General features: G+C 44.3%; 2 protein-coding genes across 4 annotated transcripts; one reads left to right on the forward strand and one right to left on the reverse strand.

The window, feature by feature from the left end:
• Positions 1-208: 208 nt before the first annotated feature.
• LOC135243447 (5-hydroxytryptamine receptor 3A-like) lies at positions 209-6,549 on the reverse strand. Of its 2 annotated transcripts, XM_064315308.1 has the most exons (10): positions 6,446-6,549; positions 6,038-6,105; positions 5,530-5,675; positions 5,194-5,238; positions 4,159-4,265; positions 3,639-3,808; positions 3,062-3,177; positions 2,340-2,550; positions 965-1,129; positions 209-623 (listed from the first exon to the last, which is right to left on the reverse strand). In XM_064315308.1, exons 2-10 carry the CDS (start codon positions 6,093-6,095, stop codon positions 376-378), a joined length of 1,266 nt encoding a protein of 421 aa, XP_064171378.1. In that variant the 5' UTR covers positions 6,096-6,105; positions 6,446-6,549; the 3' UTR covers positions 209-375. The 2 variants fall into 2 exon arrangements, with proteins under 2 accessions (XP_064171378.1, XP_064171379.1); XM_064315309.1 differs by lacking the exon at positions 6,446-6,549 and having other exon boundaries at positions 6,038-6,439.
• A 2,003-nt stretch (positions 6,550-8,552) lies between these two features.
• Positions 8,553-13,870, forward strand: sb:cb1081 (sterile alpha motif domain-containing protein 9-like). 2 transcript variants are annotated; one of them, XM_064315284.1, is made up of 2 exons: positions 8,553-8,674; positions 10,626-13,870. In XM_064315284.1, the coding sequence occupies exon 2, from the start codon at positions 10,753-10,755 to the stop codon at positions 13,513-13,515; it is 2,763 nt and encodes a 920-aa protein (XP_064171354.1). In that variant the 5' UTR covers positions 8,553-8,674; positions 10,626-10,752; the 3' UTR covers positions 13,516-13,870. The 2 variants fall into 2 exon arrangements, with proteins under 2 accessions (XP_064171354.1, XP_064171355.1); XM_064315285.1 differs by lacking the exon at positions 8,553-8,674 and adding an exon at positions 8,693-8,804.
• The last annotated feature ends 164 nt before the right edge of the window (positions 13,871-14,034 follow it).

Below are 14,034 nucleotides of genomic sequence, written 5' to 3' on the forward strand. Positions count from 1 at the left end.
TCTCTTTATCATTTGGATGAGCTGAGAAGAGAGTTGGGGAAGTGTGTTCTCAGTGGATAATCCAGTGGAAGTTTCAGTTGCTGAGCCAACGCTCAGCAGCTTCACGTGTCTCTTGCTTACTGCTGGCAGTGTCTGCTCATCATCGTCGGTGAAATTCGAGTGTTTGGAAATCTGGCAGGAATTAGCAAGGTGGAACGTTAAGTCTTAAGACTTTTCGCAAACCAGAATATAATTTAATGTGGTGAGGTTTCTCTGGGTTTTAAAATATTCTTAATATGGCAACACAAACACATTTCTATAGACAAAATGCAAAGAAAACCAAAAGAGAAGACTAAATAGCTTGTGTCACGTTCAGGTGACAGATTTTCCCCCTGGTTAAAATTCCAAGTTGTCCACCGCGCACATGTAATAATTGCTCATGTACGCCATGACCATTGCGTACACGATGTAGAACAGCACGTAGATCCAGAAGCAGATTTTGTCCAGCTTGTTGGCGAGGGTCTTTCGGCTGTGTGCCAGCCGATCTTGTGCGGTCACGCCCTCCAGGTATTCCGCCACTCTCTGGAGAGCTGCGTCTTCCGCCTTCGGGTCCGTCCCGGTGCCGGGCGCCTCCGGCTCGGAGTCTGAATGGTGAATCACAGTTCACATTTTTACATTTTACACATATGGTGCGCATGGGGTTTAAAAAAAAAAATCTGAAATCATACCCCATATAACCAATTCATGAGATGAGGCATAAATACACTTTACATGTACAAAGAAATATATCGGTTTTGGCTAAACTGAAAAGGGGCACAAAATAAATCAAAGCAGTATAACCTTTATTTTTCATATCGAGCTTCATATTAATCGTTGTATTAATCTCATTTTCTTGAACTGGCAGCCAGAGATATTTATTTTCTGGGTACTGAGTTGAGGGGAGGGGGCCGACTCCCTTCCTTTGTCCCGTAAGCGATCCATTTACCTGCAGCGTTTGGGCTGTCCTCCGCGTGGGACGGCTTGTCCCTTTGGGAGCACCAGCGGGGGAGGCTGAACGGGACGAAGGAGCCGTCGTCCCCCAGGCGGGTCAGCAGCATGGACAGGATCATGCTGATCACCAGGCAGATCAGGCACACGCAGAAATGGTACCCTGCCAGGGCACCAGAGGGCCATGTCAGAACGGCAGGGGAACCACGCAACACAAATACAAATCTCGGTAATGTACCTGTGTCCCTGTACTGTTCCTGTGTGAACAAGTACTGCAAATCTCGGTAATGTTCCTGTGTCCCTGTACTGTTCCTGTGTGAACACGTACTGCAAATCTCAGTAATGTTCCTGTATAAACGAGTAACACATCTCAGTAATGTTCCTGTGTGAACACGTAATGCAAATCTCAGTATGGTTCCTGTGAAAACGCACAGCACAAATCTCAGTAATGTTCCTGTATAAACGAGTAACACAAATCTCAGTAATGTTCCTGTGAAAATGCACAGCACAAATCTCAGTAATGTTCCTGTGTAAACGCGCAATATGAATCTTCCTGTCTGAACGAGTGACACAAATCTCAATAATGTTCCTATTTATGACCAGCCTATCCAAAAGCTATTTACTTATAAGTGACCTTATGTTGTTGAAATCAGGGCTAAGCACCATTATCAAAAGATTCATGCTTTTAGCCTCTTTCTAACAAGACCAAACTTGAATATATGTTAGGTAGTAATTCAGCTCAGCTGTTGAATACCTCTACAACAGACGGTCTATCGTCCTGTACGTTTTCATTCCAACCCTAACAAAGCACACCTCGTTCAAAAGCTAAAGATCTCGTCGAACTGCAAATTAGTAGAATCGGGAGATTGACATTCAAATTTAGAATGAAAAAGGAAAGCATGGTCCTTATTCTGTGGTCACTCTGGGCCCTGCCACCCCATAAATAGCTTTGTGTTCTGGTGTCTTTTCAGGGACAATTACACTCTCCAGGAAAGGAGACAGCGTAGATTGTCCATAGATTAGGGCCTCAGTGTGACTTCATTGCCCAAGGACCTTTCCTTTGATGTTTGTAGAGGAGAGGGGGAGAGACAGACAGCCTCTTGCAGTCACATCAACCAGAGCAGGCTGCTTAGTAACAGTGCAATATTGTATGGACCGTGAACACACTTGTCCTACTCAATTAACATTAGATACCTGACAGTAATGTAAAACAAAGGCGGGGTTTGATTTACACTCTGGCTTTCGGGGGGGGGGGGGTGTCTGTGAGATCACGCAATGGGGGGGGGGTTTATTCTCCTGTAATTCAAACCCTGCACAAATTTTGCGTGCGTGTGTGTGTGCATGTGCATGCGTGCGTGTAGAAGGGCTCTCACGGATCAGAGGGCTGCAGAGGCTGTCCCCGGGCAGGATGTCGGAGAGGATGATGAGGAACATGATGAAGCTGAGGACTAGCGTGACCTTGAAGGAGTTGCGCTCCCCGCCGCCCAGAGGCAGGGAGAAGCTGGCGACGTCCGCCAGCATGATCAGAATGCTGGGGAGGATGAGCGTCACCATGGGGTTAAACGACCTGGTGCTCAACGTCACCTGTAGGTTCAGAGGTGACAGGGGTTCGAATCTGGGGTGTACAAGGGTCACCGTCATTTCCACCACAGCAATGTAATTTCCCTTTAAAAAGTCTGTATGAGAGATTGTTTAGGTGGTTGCTAAGGAACTAGACAGTGGCAACGGAGCACATGTCTGATATGGAGATGTACATTTTCATGTACAGCTATTGAAGAATGAATAGAATGAAGGTAAATATTGCTTGAACATGCTGTACCTTCATGGAAGTTTGTAAGAGGATGGATTTTTAAGTTAAATAAGTGTATTTTGCATGCATCATATGCTAGCTATCAAATCAAAGCTAATATGTCAAGCTACCTTGAAGTTTTTCACAAAATACTGTAGAAATGTCATTTCCACCACAGTCACACTTCCCTCTGTGGTGGAAAAGACAAGAGTGTGGTGGAAATGAGAAAGGCATTGTGTTAACACATAAACCCGAGCTATCTATGCTGATGGGGCACAAATGTGGACTGATGGTGCTGGTGATTACCCAGAGGTACGTGTAGCCCTTCTTGTCTCTGATGTCGCCCACTGAATCCGTGCGCCAGTCTCCTCGTTCGATGCCTTTCGGGTATATCTTCCCTATGTTAATTATGCTGCCACATCCTGCAAGAGCAAAGGTTATTCAATATTAACCCTTCCGCTGTTGCTGCTTTTTCATTCCCTGGTAGAAAGATCTGTGCTCCTGCCCACTACTAATTCTGGGTGTCTGGCCAATATTACCATGACTGGATTTGTGGAGGTTTAGGCTGGGGTGTGCAGATGAGTGTATTGAGACTGATAGTTCATAAAATGAGTGGTATAAATAAAACTTTGATTGATTGGTGGGATCTGTGCTTCGGAGTGATATCGGCACAAACCCCACCCTGCATTTCTTTCAAGCAGGGTGGACGATCTTGTGTACGATTTAGAACCAACAAGGAATTACAGTTATCGTTTTAGGAACATTAGTTTTAGAACTTCAGTAATTAGTTTAGTCCGATTTTTTCAGTAGAGATGAGGTGCAGAAAATCTGTGTGTGTTTGTTCTGATGATTTATATTTGAGAACGGACATTTTGTTGCTCACCCATTGAGTTTCTTCCATCCAGGTAAACGGGGCAGGAGTCCGTGGTGAACGGGTAGGAGTAGAGGTTGATGTCACAGCCCACGACAATGCTCATGAGAACCTGGTGTACCACGGTGCCATTGCTGAACACCAGCAGATCTTTGGAGTCGTGCTCCAACGTTGAACTCACCCTGAAAAAACCAGGGGGTGCCAGAGAGGCAAGCGCACACCTTCACTTCAGGCATTTACCATTAATTTTGTCATTTGTCCTTAAATTCGACTCGCAGTTAAATTCAGGTGTTAATTGTTTTCTTCACAGCAGCAGCTTGAGGGCAACTTCATCAGTCACCAAAATTAACGGGCAAAACCCCCCAAGAAAAGAGTTGCTCCATTTCATTATGAAATGAAGGAAAAGTGGTTATTAAAGAAAAGATAAATCTTTAACAAGGTTGTGATTTTAAGATGGGGGGGGGGGGGGGGATGCAGAGCTGGTGATTGTGCCCCCAGCTCCTCTGCAGAAGGAGGGTCGACGCAGACTCACGCGTTCTTCACCGACAGGTGTGGAGTCCACACCTTCTTGGCAGGCAGCATCACCTGGTCATGTGGGTACTCCGACATGTTCCAGGCCAGGACTGGGTCCTCCCAAATCTGTCCCACTCAAGATAAAGCATCATGCAGTCGCACTTGCCCACTAAGCCAACATCCACGCTCCGTCCATTTAATGTGGCATCTCAGAATCTCATCACGCTTGGTTTAACACCCACAAATTAAAACATCGGCCGAACGACTGAAATATTGGCACACTGTAATTGAAGGAAATTTGTCATTTGTACTTTACTTTCTCAGCAGTGTTTTCTTTCATTGTTCTCCCTCTTTGAAGTGTCTGTTCTGCCCGTAAGGCTGTCTGATTGGTTCAGTATATTCTGTTAGCGCGAGGGAGCAGATAAGGGCGTGCCCTTTCGGAGGTGGTTTCGCTGTGTTTCGAGTGCTGCCGTTCAGTCCGCTAGCTCTGCCTTCCCCTACTTGCATCAGAAGAGTGAGCGTTATATCCAGTCGGGGCATGAAGACGGCAGGCGTCCAACTGAATGTTGGAGTCTCTGTTGTGTGACGAGACCGTTGGATGAAACGAGGACAGTCCCTCCAACTGAAACCCAACTGTCCTGGATGGAGCTTTGGGCTAATTGAGCTCTGTCGCTAAGGCTCTGCAGGGCCACCGGCACAATTTGGCACTGGCCTGGTTAGGATTTGTTACCAGACCACAGGGCACATCCAAACACAGGATCATTGCCTTGACAGGGTGAGTCACCCATTTGCCCCCTAGTATGTGCCTTTCTCAGGGGAAAAAACAGCTGGGCCTTTATGGTATTCGAACAAGGAAATGTGCAGTCACTGTGCCCTGCACAGTTACAATATTTGTCATATTTCTTTGTATGTGCGTTATTGTTTTCCAATTTTCCCCCATAGAAGTCAAAAGAAAAATTTCATGTAAGATTAATTTACCGCTCATTAATTGCTAATCTTAATGGAGGCATTTGTGTGGGACGATGGACGGCCGTTATTCTCTGAGTATACTTACCATCTGCACTTTGAGAGTGCTGGTGAAAAGAAGCTTCTTGGTGTTCTGCCGATAAAACATTAACTATTAACAGAAATCGCAGTCATAAATGATCAAACACTGGCTGCACAAATATTACAGCTGCCATCACCACAGCCAAGAATAACAACAAATCAGCTACAACAGCCACAGAACCCAGCAGCAGCTACTCAAACAGCAAATCCTCAGTGATCATCACCAATATGAAAACAACCAATCAACAGCCAACCACAAGTGTAACATCGAAAGGTAAAAAAGACAAATATATTAAAATCTTATACATCTAGATAACCCAATACACCTGAACACGACACTCACAACATCCACTGTTTGGTAAATGATGTGCTTCAGGAAGACATCCACGGTGCAGTTTTCAGTCTGCGGCTGGCTGAGGATGTCCTGGTCTATGAGTTTTTGGGAAAGGCATCTCCTGGTCACACAGGGAGGGCTGGTCGATACGCAGACTGTGTGTAACGGAAAGGGTCCCGGCATTACTCCTGAATCCCCCCTGCTCTTCCTCACATTTGCCAACATTCACATTTAGATGAAGGGCGTATAATGCACATTGAAAGCCGCTCATTATGACTCAAGTGTTAAAATGTAATTAATACTCAACTGAAGTACTGTTGATGACAGTCACTGAAATCAGAAGAAAAAGTAAGAATTCAAAAATTAAAAAAAAAATCTTCAAATCTTTCCTAAATTTAAGGACCAAACATTACAGTCCTACTCCATTAGCCGTCTTCCAACTTGGATATTGAGCTGAAAAGTGTTTAAATGGCAGAACCCACAGGTTCCGGCAGTGGTAAAAAGAAGCCATTTGCACCTGTCAGGTGGAGGAGGGTGAGGAAACCAATCAGGAACCCCAGGCTACCTGCTGCCATCCTGGTACTTCTGCAGTGAACAAGATAGAGGTATTAACAGGGTAACAGAGCAGCTTAAAAGCTGGAGGGCTGGGGATGACCACCAAGTCAATACTGATGCTAATCATGGGTTAGGTCTCCCCTATGCATCTGATCATGACACTTACTTCAATTATTTGTACACATGCTAGTGCACTTACTAATATCGATAGTATGCTATTTAATTACTCTATGTAATTGAAAGGTACAAAAAAGATGGTTTGTTAGCATTGACAAATTTTAGTTTTTAAAAATACAGTTAAAATTCTGTTGATCTTTTTTTATGAAGCATATACAGTATAAATGCACCATGTTCTAAAAGGTTTATTTACCGTCTGGTGCACTGTTGCTGTCTCTTCTTTGAACCCGACCTCTGTAGTCTGTTAAAATTTCACTTTGCTACCCACAGCTTCGCAGTTTGGAAGTCCAGTCTGTGACTCCTGGAGGAGGCAAGGCAGATTCTCAGCTCTGACTCCTCGTCCGTCTTTGCAGAGGGAGGGTCTGGAGTCCTCTGCTCTCTTTAGATGGGGTATTTCTTGTGCTTTGGACGCCTCTCACGTGCTGGTCTTCTTTAAAAGGGATGCCGCCATCTCTGTGCGCGATATTATCTCCACCAGAAACAAAAGAAAGTATCCTCTTGCGTGTAAAATGAGGGTATTCTTTTAACAGAGCTCATCAGGTGCTCTGTACAAGCAAATTAATTAAAAGGCAACGAGGACTGAACGTGGTCCAGAACTAAAGCTTCGTCATTCATGTTTGACTGCAATTTCTATTACAGGGTATTTGACTCTCAAGATTTTATCATGCATTGCTGTGTAAACAGCCCTAATGACAACACGCATATCCAATGACCTACAATTTTGGAGTGCTGTGTGTTCACCTGTGTGAAGACAGCAGGGATGATTATTGTTTGAATACAATAGAATAAAAGGTTTTAATATTAATCCCCGCTATACCAGTCCCAGGCAGGCAGAGGCAAGGCCACAGTTTGGACAATGCGCCTGAATGACAGCTAAACATGACAGTCATGCCTCGGCAACTCTAAAAAAAAGAGTGTCAATACAAAGCTGAATAACACACATTATGTTTAAAATAATTAACAAGCTAGGACTACAATGGTTGTGTATATTACTGGAGCACATAGTTCTCTTCTGGGTTTTTTTTCTCTCTCTATTGTCCCATATACTCATTTCTTAGATGAGCCACATCTTTTCATTTGTGGGAAGTCTATGTAGATGGAAATTATGTTTAATCTGCTGCAATAGAAAGGAGTCTTGCTGTTTTATAATGGAAGGGAGAGAAGCAAAAATGTGGTATGTTTGTAAACGTGACCCAGAGTGTAGTGATGCATAAGGAAGGGTTCACTTGAAATGATCATTTCCAGTAATAAATGTTTTAACGGGGAAAGGTATGGTGAAATTCCAGACCAACCGCCAATCTTCTGTCTCAGACTGAGGTCATGCAGAACATGACTGATGCTTCTGTGATTCAAGTTCAACCTTCCAGTTCCTTAACTACACCAGCTTGCTGCACCAGCACTGCACTGGCATGTTAGAATTTGTGCTGTTGCTAGAGCTGCCCCTTGCAGTGGTGGAAAATTGTGCTGGCCCACAAACTCCTTCAATTTGTTGTCAGTAGTGTTGGATGGAGACGCCTTGTCTCAAGCTGGGCTCTTCAGAAATGAAAGAGATGAAAGCGTCTGAGAATATCACTTAATTTACCAGTTAACATATTGTGTACATTTTAGAGGAAACAACTACTTAAGCCTTGGTTTTGGTTTCTGTCTTGGTTTTACACTCCCTAGCATTTACTTTTGGTTTTATTTCAATGCAAGTGAGTTGTTCTCTGTTTACTCATAAGGAGAGCTTAAATTCTTTTTACATTATTATGTAAATTAGATCTCTCTCTCTCTCTCTCTCTCTCTCTCTCTCTCTCTCTCTCTCTCTCTCTCTCTCTCTCTCGCCATCGCTTTTTTCTCATGTATCTCTTGTGCTGTGTGCTGTCCCTTTAGCCTCCCGTGTGTGTTTCAGTAACCTGTGAAAGCTGCAGGACAATGGACAGCATTAGCCCCACTCACGGGCATGGTAGCAACTGAAGCTCATTGACAATCAGGGCAGCTCATACCCATTGCATAATTATTTGTCTCTATTAAACTAGCTCCCAGGCCTTGAGAAAGAGACTGGCTTACCAGAACACTGCTGCGTAAAGTGGTGGTTGTATCCTTGTGGACTCTTGTTCTAGTTTCCATAACTTTATTAGATGAATTATTTTGATTCAGTTAAAGACCTGAATATGAGACAATAAAGCCTATACTTTTCGTGGGGAGCAGATATTGGGTAGAGATTAAGTAGTTTATAATGAAAGGTACACGTTTTACAGGAAACTGCTACCTCTGTCTAGTTCTTACACATTCCTCTCTTGTGATTTCATTTCAGGGGAAGCAAGTTGTTTTTATTTTACTTGCAACTATGAGGAAACGAAACAAAATCTTTACTGAGTTATGTGCAGTAGGAGTGTCTGGGACAGTATAAATAATCTGCAATCACCCTTCTGAACATCAGGTGAGTGTGGGTGAGTGAAATCAACACTGATTTCAGCCGTTTTTTCCCTGACTACAAGACACCATTATTCCCTGAGCTAGCAGAGTGCAGTGGAGACTGCAGCATACACTGTGGGTACAGGAATCACCTGGTGAGTTTTATAGCTCTCTCATCTCTTGGGGATGGGGATTGATTATATTGGCCATCCATGTGATTGTTAAAAGAATATGTAACCAGCAGGTTTTTGGTTTAAATCCTGGTGGGGAGCAGCAGTTGAGCTGTCCCTGAGAAAACTGGTTTGTGCAGATATGCAGCTGTCCTGCGGGGCGTTAGTGTAGCGCAGTGGGCAAGGAACTGGGCTTGGAACCGAAAGGTCACAGGTTTGATTCCTAGGTAGAACACTGCCATTGTACCCTTGAGCAAGGTAAATAACCTGCATTGCTTCAGTATATATCCAGCCGTATAAATGGATACAATGTAAAATGCTATGTAAAAAATTGTGTAAGTCGCTCTGGATAAGAGCATCTGCTCAATGCCTGTAATGTATGTCCAAATATTTGTCCATAAAGGCTGTGTGGCATATATTCATATTTTTATGAATGTTCAGTGATGAATTTTTTAGGCTTTTTGTTTTGGTTATTGTTCAGTGTCACACACAATGTCTTACGCATTTAATAAATTGAAGATCAGTGACTTGCTTATATGGCAGAGGACTATGACAGTGATCCGCATGGAACTCAAAGTGGGTGCCCATTTGAGTTAAAAGACACTTAGGGCTGACAGAGATGCTCTGCTCTAAGACGTAAAATAATAAGATGCACTCTATTCAGTTACTGGACTGTCCTTAACTTTAATGCACATAGTTTGGTGTGTTAATGTTTGTGTTTGCTGAACTGAAGTGAAGAAAAAAAAAAAAACCTGATCACTTGTATTCAATTGGCTGTTAATGTCACAGACATGTTTTGGATAAGTATTTATTGCATCCTTGGTCTGGGCTTTTGCTTAGTAGTTTAAAGGCGTCAACCCTACCCAGTACCACACCCTTGGGTATAATGGAAATGATTTGCCATTCACAGAGGTGTACTGATTTAATATATTTCTCAGGTTATCCATGTATTGAACATACCTTGTGAAACTTGCTATATAGCCATACTATATTCATGTGAATGACCATACAATATCAAATGAAAAGCAGCAGTATCACATCAAATCTGAGTTTTCCTGTTGACATTGTGTCAATTTGTACATATATTGTTCCTATAACCCTGCTTGATCAGTGAACAGGAATTCTTAATGTGATTGTCACTGTGTTATTACCTAGTGTAGAGTCAGACCATAACAGGATGAATGTTAGGGGAAATGAGTGGGGAATGGGTAAGGGAAATATACTGCAAACAAACCAGTAACTCTAGTCCCTAACTCCCTATCCCAGTCTGAAAACTGAAAACTGGCTAGCCTTTGAAGGGTACTGGGCACAGAGTGGCTTTGAATGCTGAATTTTGGACAATTAGTCAGTGGTTTGAAACCAAAAGTCAGAATAGCATACCCCCAATGGAGAGTTAAAACACCACCTAAAGTCCTTTCAGAAATAATAAAGGAAAAATAACAAAGAGAAATAACAAAGCTGTGTCCTAATGGAAGGACTGGTAGTCCAGCTGGGAGCACACTAAGTAACCAGAGTCACTACAAGGTGAGCAGAGGGCAAGATGAGGGCCAAGGTTGAGAACAAGCAAATGGTCAAGCACAAAATCCAATCAGCAAACAAAGCAAAGGGGCTGGGTGAGAAAGGGGGTTCCAAGTTAGATGAAAAATGCAGGACAAAAAAGAGCATTCCACTGTTCTAATATAACATTCCATTGCTGTGACGGCACGCACATTGCTCATAGGTGATTTTCCAATCAACCAGTTCATCAACTTGCTAATTCAGATCATCTGCAGACAGCTGAACTGTTGTCATTTTTTTCCATTACAGGACTGGTTCCCTATCACCCCAACCAATTGGAAACAGACGAAAGAATCATTCCCTACTGAAGGAACGTAAGCTATCTCCCAGCAGCACGTGTCTCAGGGGGCTTGACTGTGACTGTTTATAATTGAAAATGGAAACCGGCAAGTACGTTCCCAATTCTGAACAAGGCAATACCTATTTGGATACTACCCTGCTAGACTCCCTGCCCTGCCTGGAGATCTTATATGCAAATGAATGTGAGACTTTGTCAGTCTGTGATGACGTTGCAACCAACACAGAGGCCTACTTCTACCGTGGGGGACAGGTCCAGTGGCTCAACTTCTACCTGGCTGAGAAGAGAGCAGGACTGGGTGGGCCACTGATGTCATCCTTCATCACGAGGGACGGACATGCCAGTGTTGCCATTGAAGTGAAAAGGCAGAGGCAGAGCCATCTGAGCTTGTCCTCTGTGAACCTCTTCCACGAGCCAGGCAGTGGGGGGACCACGCTGGCCATGCAGGTACTGTGGGACTTCCGGAAGAGTCTTCGGTGTGCAGTGCTGAGGGACAGTGAAGCTAAGATCCAGGAAATTGCACGCCAGATCATTGCCCTCTTCCAGGCGGGAGGGCCAAAGAATCAGAATACCGTCCTCCTTCTCATTGACAACCTGCCCATGGCAGACATTCTTCAGAGCAGCCTGGTTCAGTGTATAGCCAGCAGCAGGGTGGATGGAAACATCCCTGTAGTCATCATTCTGAACTGCATCAGAAGTGACCGCCAGTGCAAGGCTGACATCACCTGTCGCATGGAGCTCTCGGATGGTGAAAAGGATCAATTTATTGAGAAGGAGGCCTCGGTGCGCCTGTCCCATGGACAGAATTGTGAGGGATTCCATGGCTTCAACATCATGGGAAACAATTTTTCGGAGGAGTATGTGAAGAAAGTGGTCAGCCCTATCCTGAATGATGTGCAACCTTCTGCTAAGAACACCAAACTTCTTTCAGTTTTGGCACTTTTGAACTCCTATGCCCCTGGATCCTCGCTGTTAAAGTCAGAGTGCCAGGCCTTCTTGGGACCCCCAGACCCCATTCATGGGGGCCCATCCTTTGAAGATCGGATGGAGCCTTTTACAGGACTATTAGTTACCTTTTCAAGACGAAAGAATCTGGTCAGTCAAGATTTTGTCCGAATGGCTCACCCATTGATAGCTACTTACTGCTGTCAGGCCCTTCAGGCTGCTGGATTGACGTTGGGTCAGACGACAAAGACACTGATCAAGGATTTTGACAAGGAACAGAGGGGCAGACCCCTACCACTGACTATACATGCCCTGCTGGTGAACAGGACGACAGGGAAGCAGTTTTCTCCCCTTATTGAGGACCTCAGAAAGAGAAAACCTTTGGACTGTGAGTTCATTCTTGAGTCAGTTTACAAGAAGTACCTTCGCAATGCCTTTGTACTGCAGGTCCTGGCCCGTTTCCTTTACCTAAAGAAGCAGGACTATTCAAAGGCAGAGAAATGGGCCCGGGAAGCTAAGAGAATACTACCAAACAACTCCTTCATTGCAGATACTTTGGGGCAGCTTCATAAACACCATCTGCAGAAGAATAAGCCTGACAGTCTGTGCTTGCAACTGGAGCTGGTGAAAAGGGCAGTTGCTGCATTTGAGGAGCAGTGGAAAGTGGCAGAGGGGGAGGATGAGGCCAGGTCAGAAGATGCTGGGGGCACAACGCGGAAGTCGTTCTTCTTCAACTGCAGCGGCCTGTTAGGCTTTATGCAGGTCGCCCGGTTTGTTGTCATTGACATGCGCATATGCCTTTCTTCCCAGGAAGCCAAAGAGATGGTCATGATGCTGACAGCAAAAGTTGACTTACAATGCTGCATGGTCACCAGTAAAACACTCTGGAAATTTAAGAGCTTGCTTATTGGCTTCAAGGACAAGGTTGAGAGTACATTCAGTTTTTTTGAGCGCTTCCTCACATACTCAGAACGGGACAGGGACCTATCTTATACACGTGACAATGTGACGTCCTGCTATGTCGCGTTTGCATTCATAGAAAATGAGTTCGGCAGAAAGGGAACAGATGGGATTCGCGGAGAACTCAAAAAGAAAACCGCTGCCAGCTTTCCAGGGCTGCTGCACTGTCTGGAGATGAACAAAACGATTGAGGAGATAACAGAGATCACAAAGATGTGGAAAGAGGTTGTGCACCCCCCCTCACCTTCTGGGCCCCTCTCAGACACTCTGTGCTACCTGCTTTCAAACATTGCTCTGAGCTGTGTGGATCCAGAATCGGAAGACATCCTTCCTTTCACAATCCTGACGTCCATTCTACACAGCCTGCTAAAGGAGGAGCATGGCCCAGACCATGAAACGGAGCTGTATTTCCTGGCCTTGGTGTTACTGTGGCCAGGCAACAGTGAGAGGATCCCCACTCATGTTGAGGGTCAACAAAACAGAAACCCTGGAGAGGATGACTCTAACCTAAACATCTATGTGACAAGGCTGCAAAAGGCCTATGAGAAGTGCTACCACAGGCACCTTCGCTCGCGTTACATTCGGCCTCACTTCTTCCTGAGGGAAGGGACGGAGTATGGCCGGCTGGTCCACTGGTCTACGGTCAAGCGTTGGGTCACAGCCAGTGCCAAGTATGATACACAGGAGAGCAGAGCCTTTCACCTGTGGATAAATAAAGCAGTCTGGGAAAACGCTCAACTCCTTCGGGTTCAAGGGATCATCAAGGACCGAAAAATGTTTGCCTGTGTTGGTCAGCGGGAGGTTCTGGTCCATCCTGACAACGTAGCCCAGGTTCGCTCTCCTGGCCGTGTTTCATTTTACTTGGGATTCAACATCAGAGGGCCAGTGGCTTTTGATATTCAATATTCATCTGGTCCAGTTCAGCCACCTTTGTAAGACTGACTGCAAAAAAAAAAACAGTCCTGTAGATACCCCACAACTGACTAAAATTACACCTGAGACTCAAAAGCAAAGCTTATTTTCAGAGATAGATGCAGAGCCGGTTAAGATGCGAGGGTTTGTAAAAGTCAAGGTAAACAAAGAAATGCCCCCTGATGATGGTGATTATTAGTGATGCCAGGGAATTAAAGTCAACCGCCTCATATCCTCTCAAATTGTATAAATTGTAAATTGTATAGTATAGTAGCATTTGGAGGATCCACTACATTTTGTCATTGGAAGAATTATGTCAACATCTATTTGTAACATATAAAAATACTGATTAAAAGACAAATTCAGCATTCAACATTAAGTCTGTTTTGAGGTGTGCTATCTTTTCATTGGTAATGACTGGCAGCCAACACATTTGTTATTATCACTTGTTATTTGCAGCACAAGAACAACGTTGGAATGTTTCACAGAAGAACTCAATTATACTGACATATGGCAGACTATTTCAATATTGTGATGAGATTC

Source organism: Anguilla rostrata, chromosome 17, assembly GCF_018555375.3.
Source record: "Anguilla rostrata isolate EN2019 chromosome 17, ASM1855537v3, whole genome shotgun sequence".
NCBI lineage: Eukaryota > Metazoa > Chordata > Actinopteri > Anguilliformes > Anguillidae > Anguilla > Anguilla rostrata.

Excerpts from the sequence above, each read along its gene's own strand:
- LOC135243447 (XM_064315308.1), bottom strand. The coding sequence starts at position 6,095 with ATGGCAGCAGGTAGCCTGGGGTTCCTGATTGGTTTCCTCACCCTCCTC. Across the intron at positions 5,239-5,529 it reads TTTACCAAACAGTGGATGTT|AACACCAAGAAGCTTCTTTT; the intron begins GTGAGTGTCGTG and ends TTTTATCGGCAG. Across the intron at positions 3,809-4,158 it reads CACCTGTCGGTGAAGAACGC|GGTGAGTTCAACGTTGGAGC; the intron begins GTGAGTCTGCGT and ends TGGTTTTTTCAG.
- sb:cb1081 (XM_064315284.1), top strand. The coding sequence starts at position 10,753 with ATGGAAACCGGCAAGTACGTTCCCAATTCTGAACAAGGCAATACCTAT.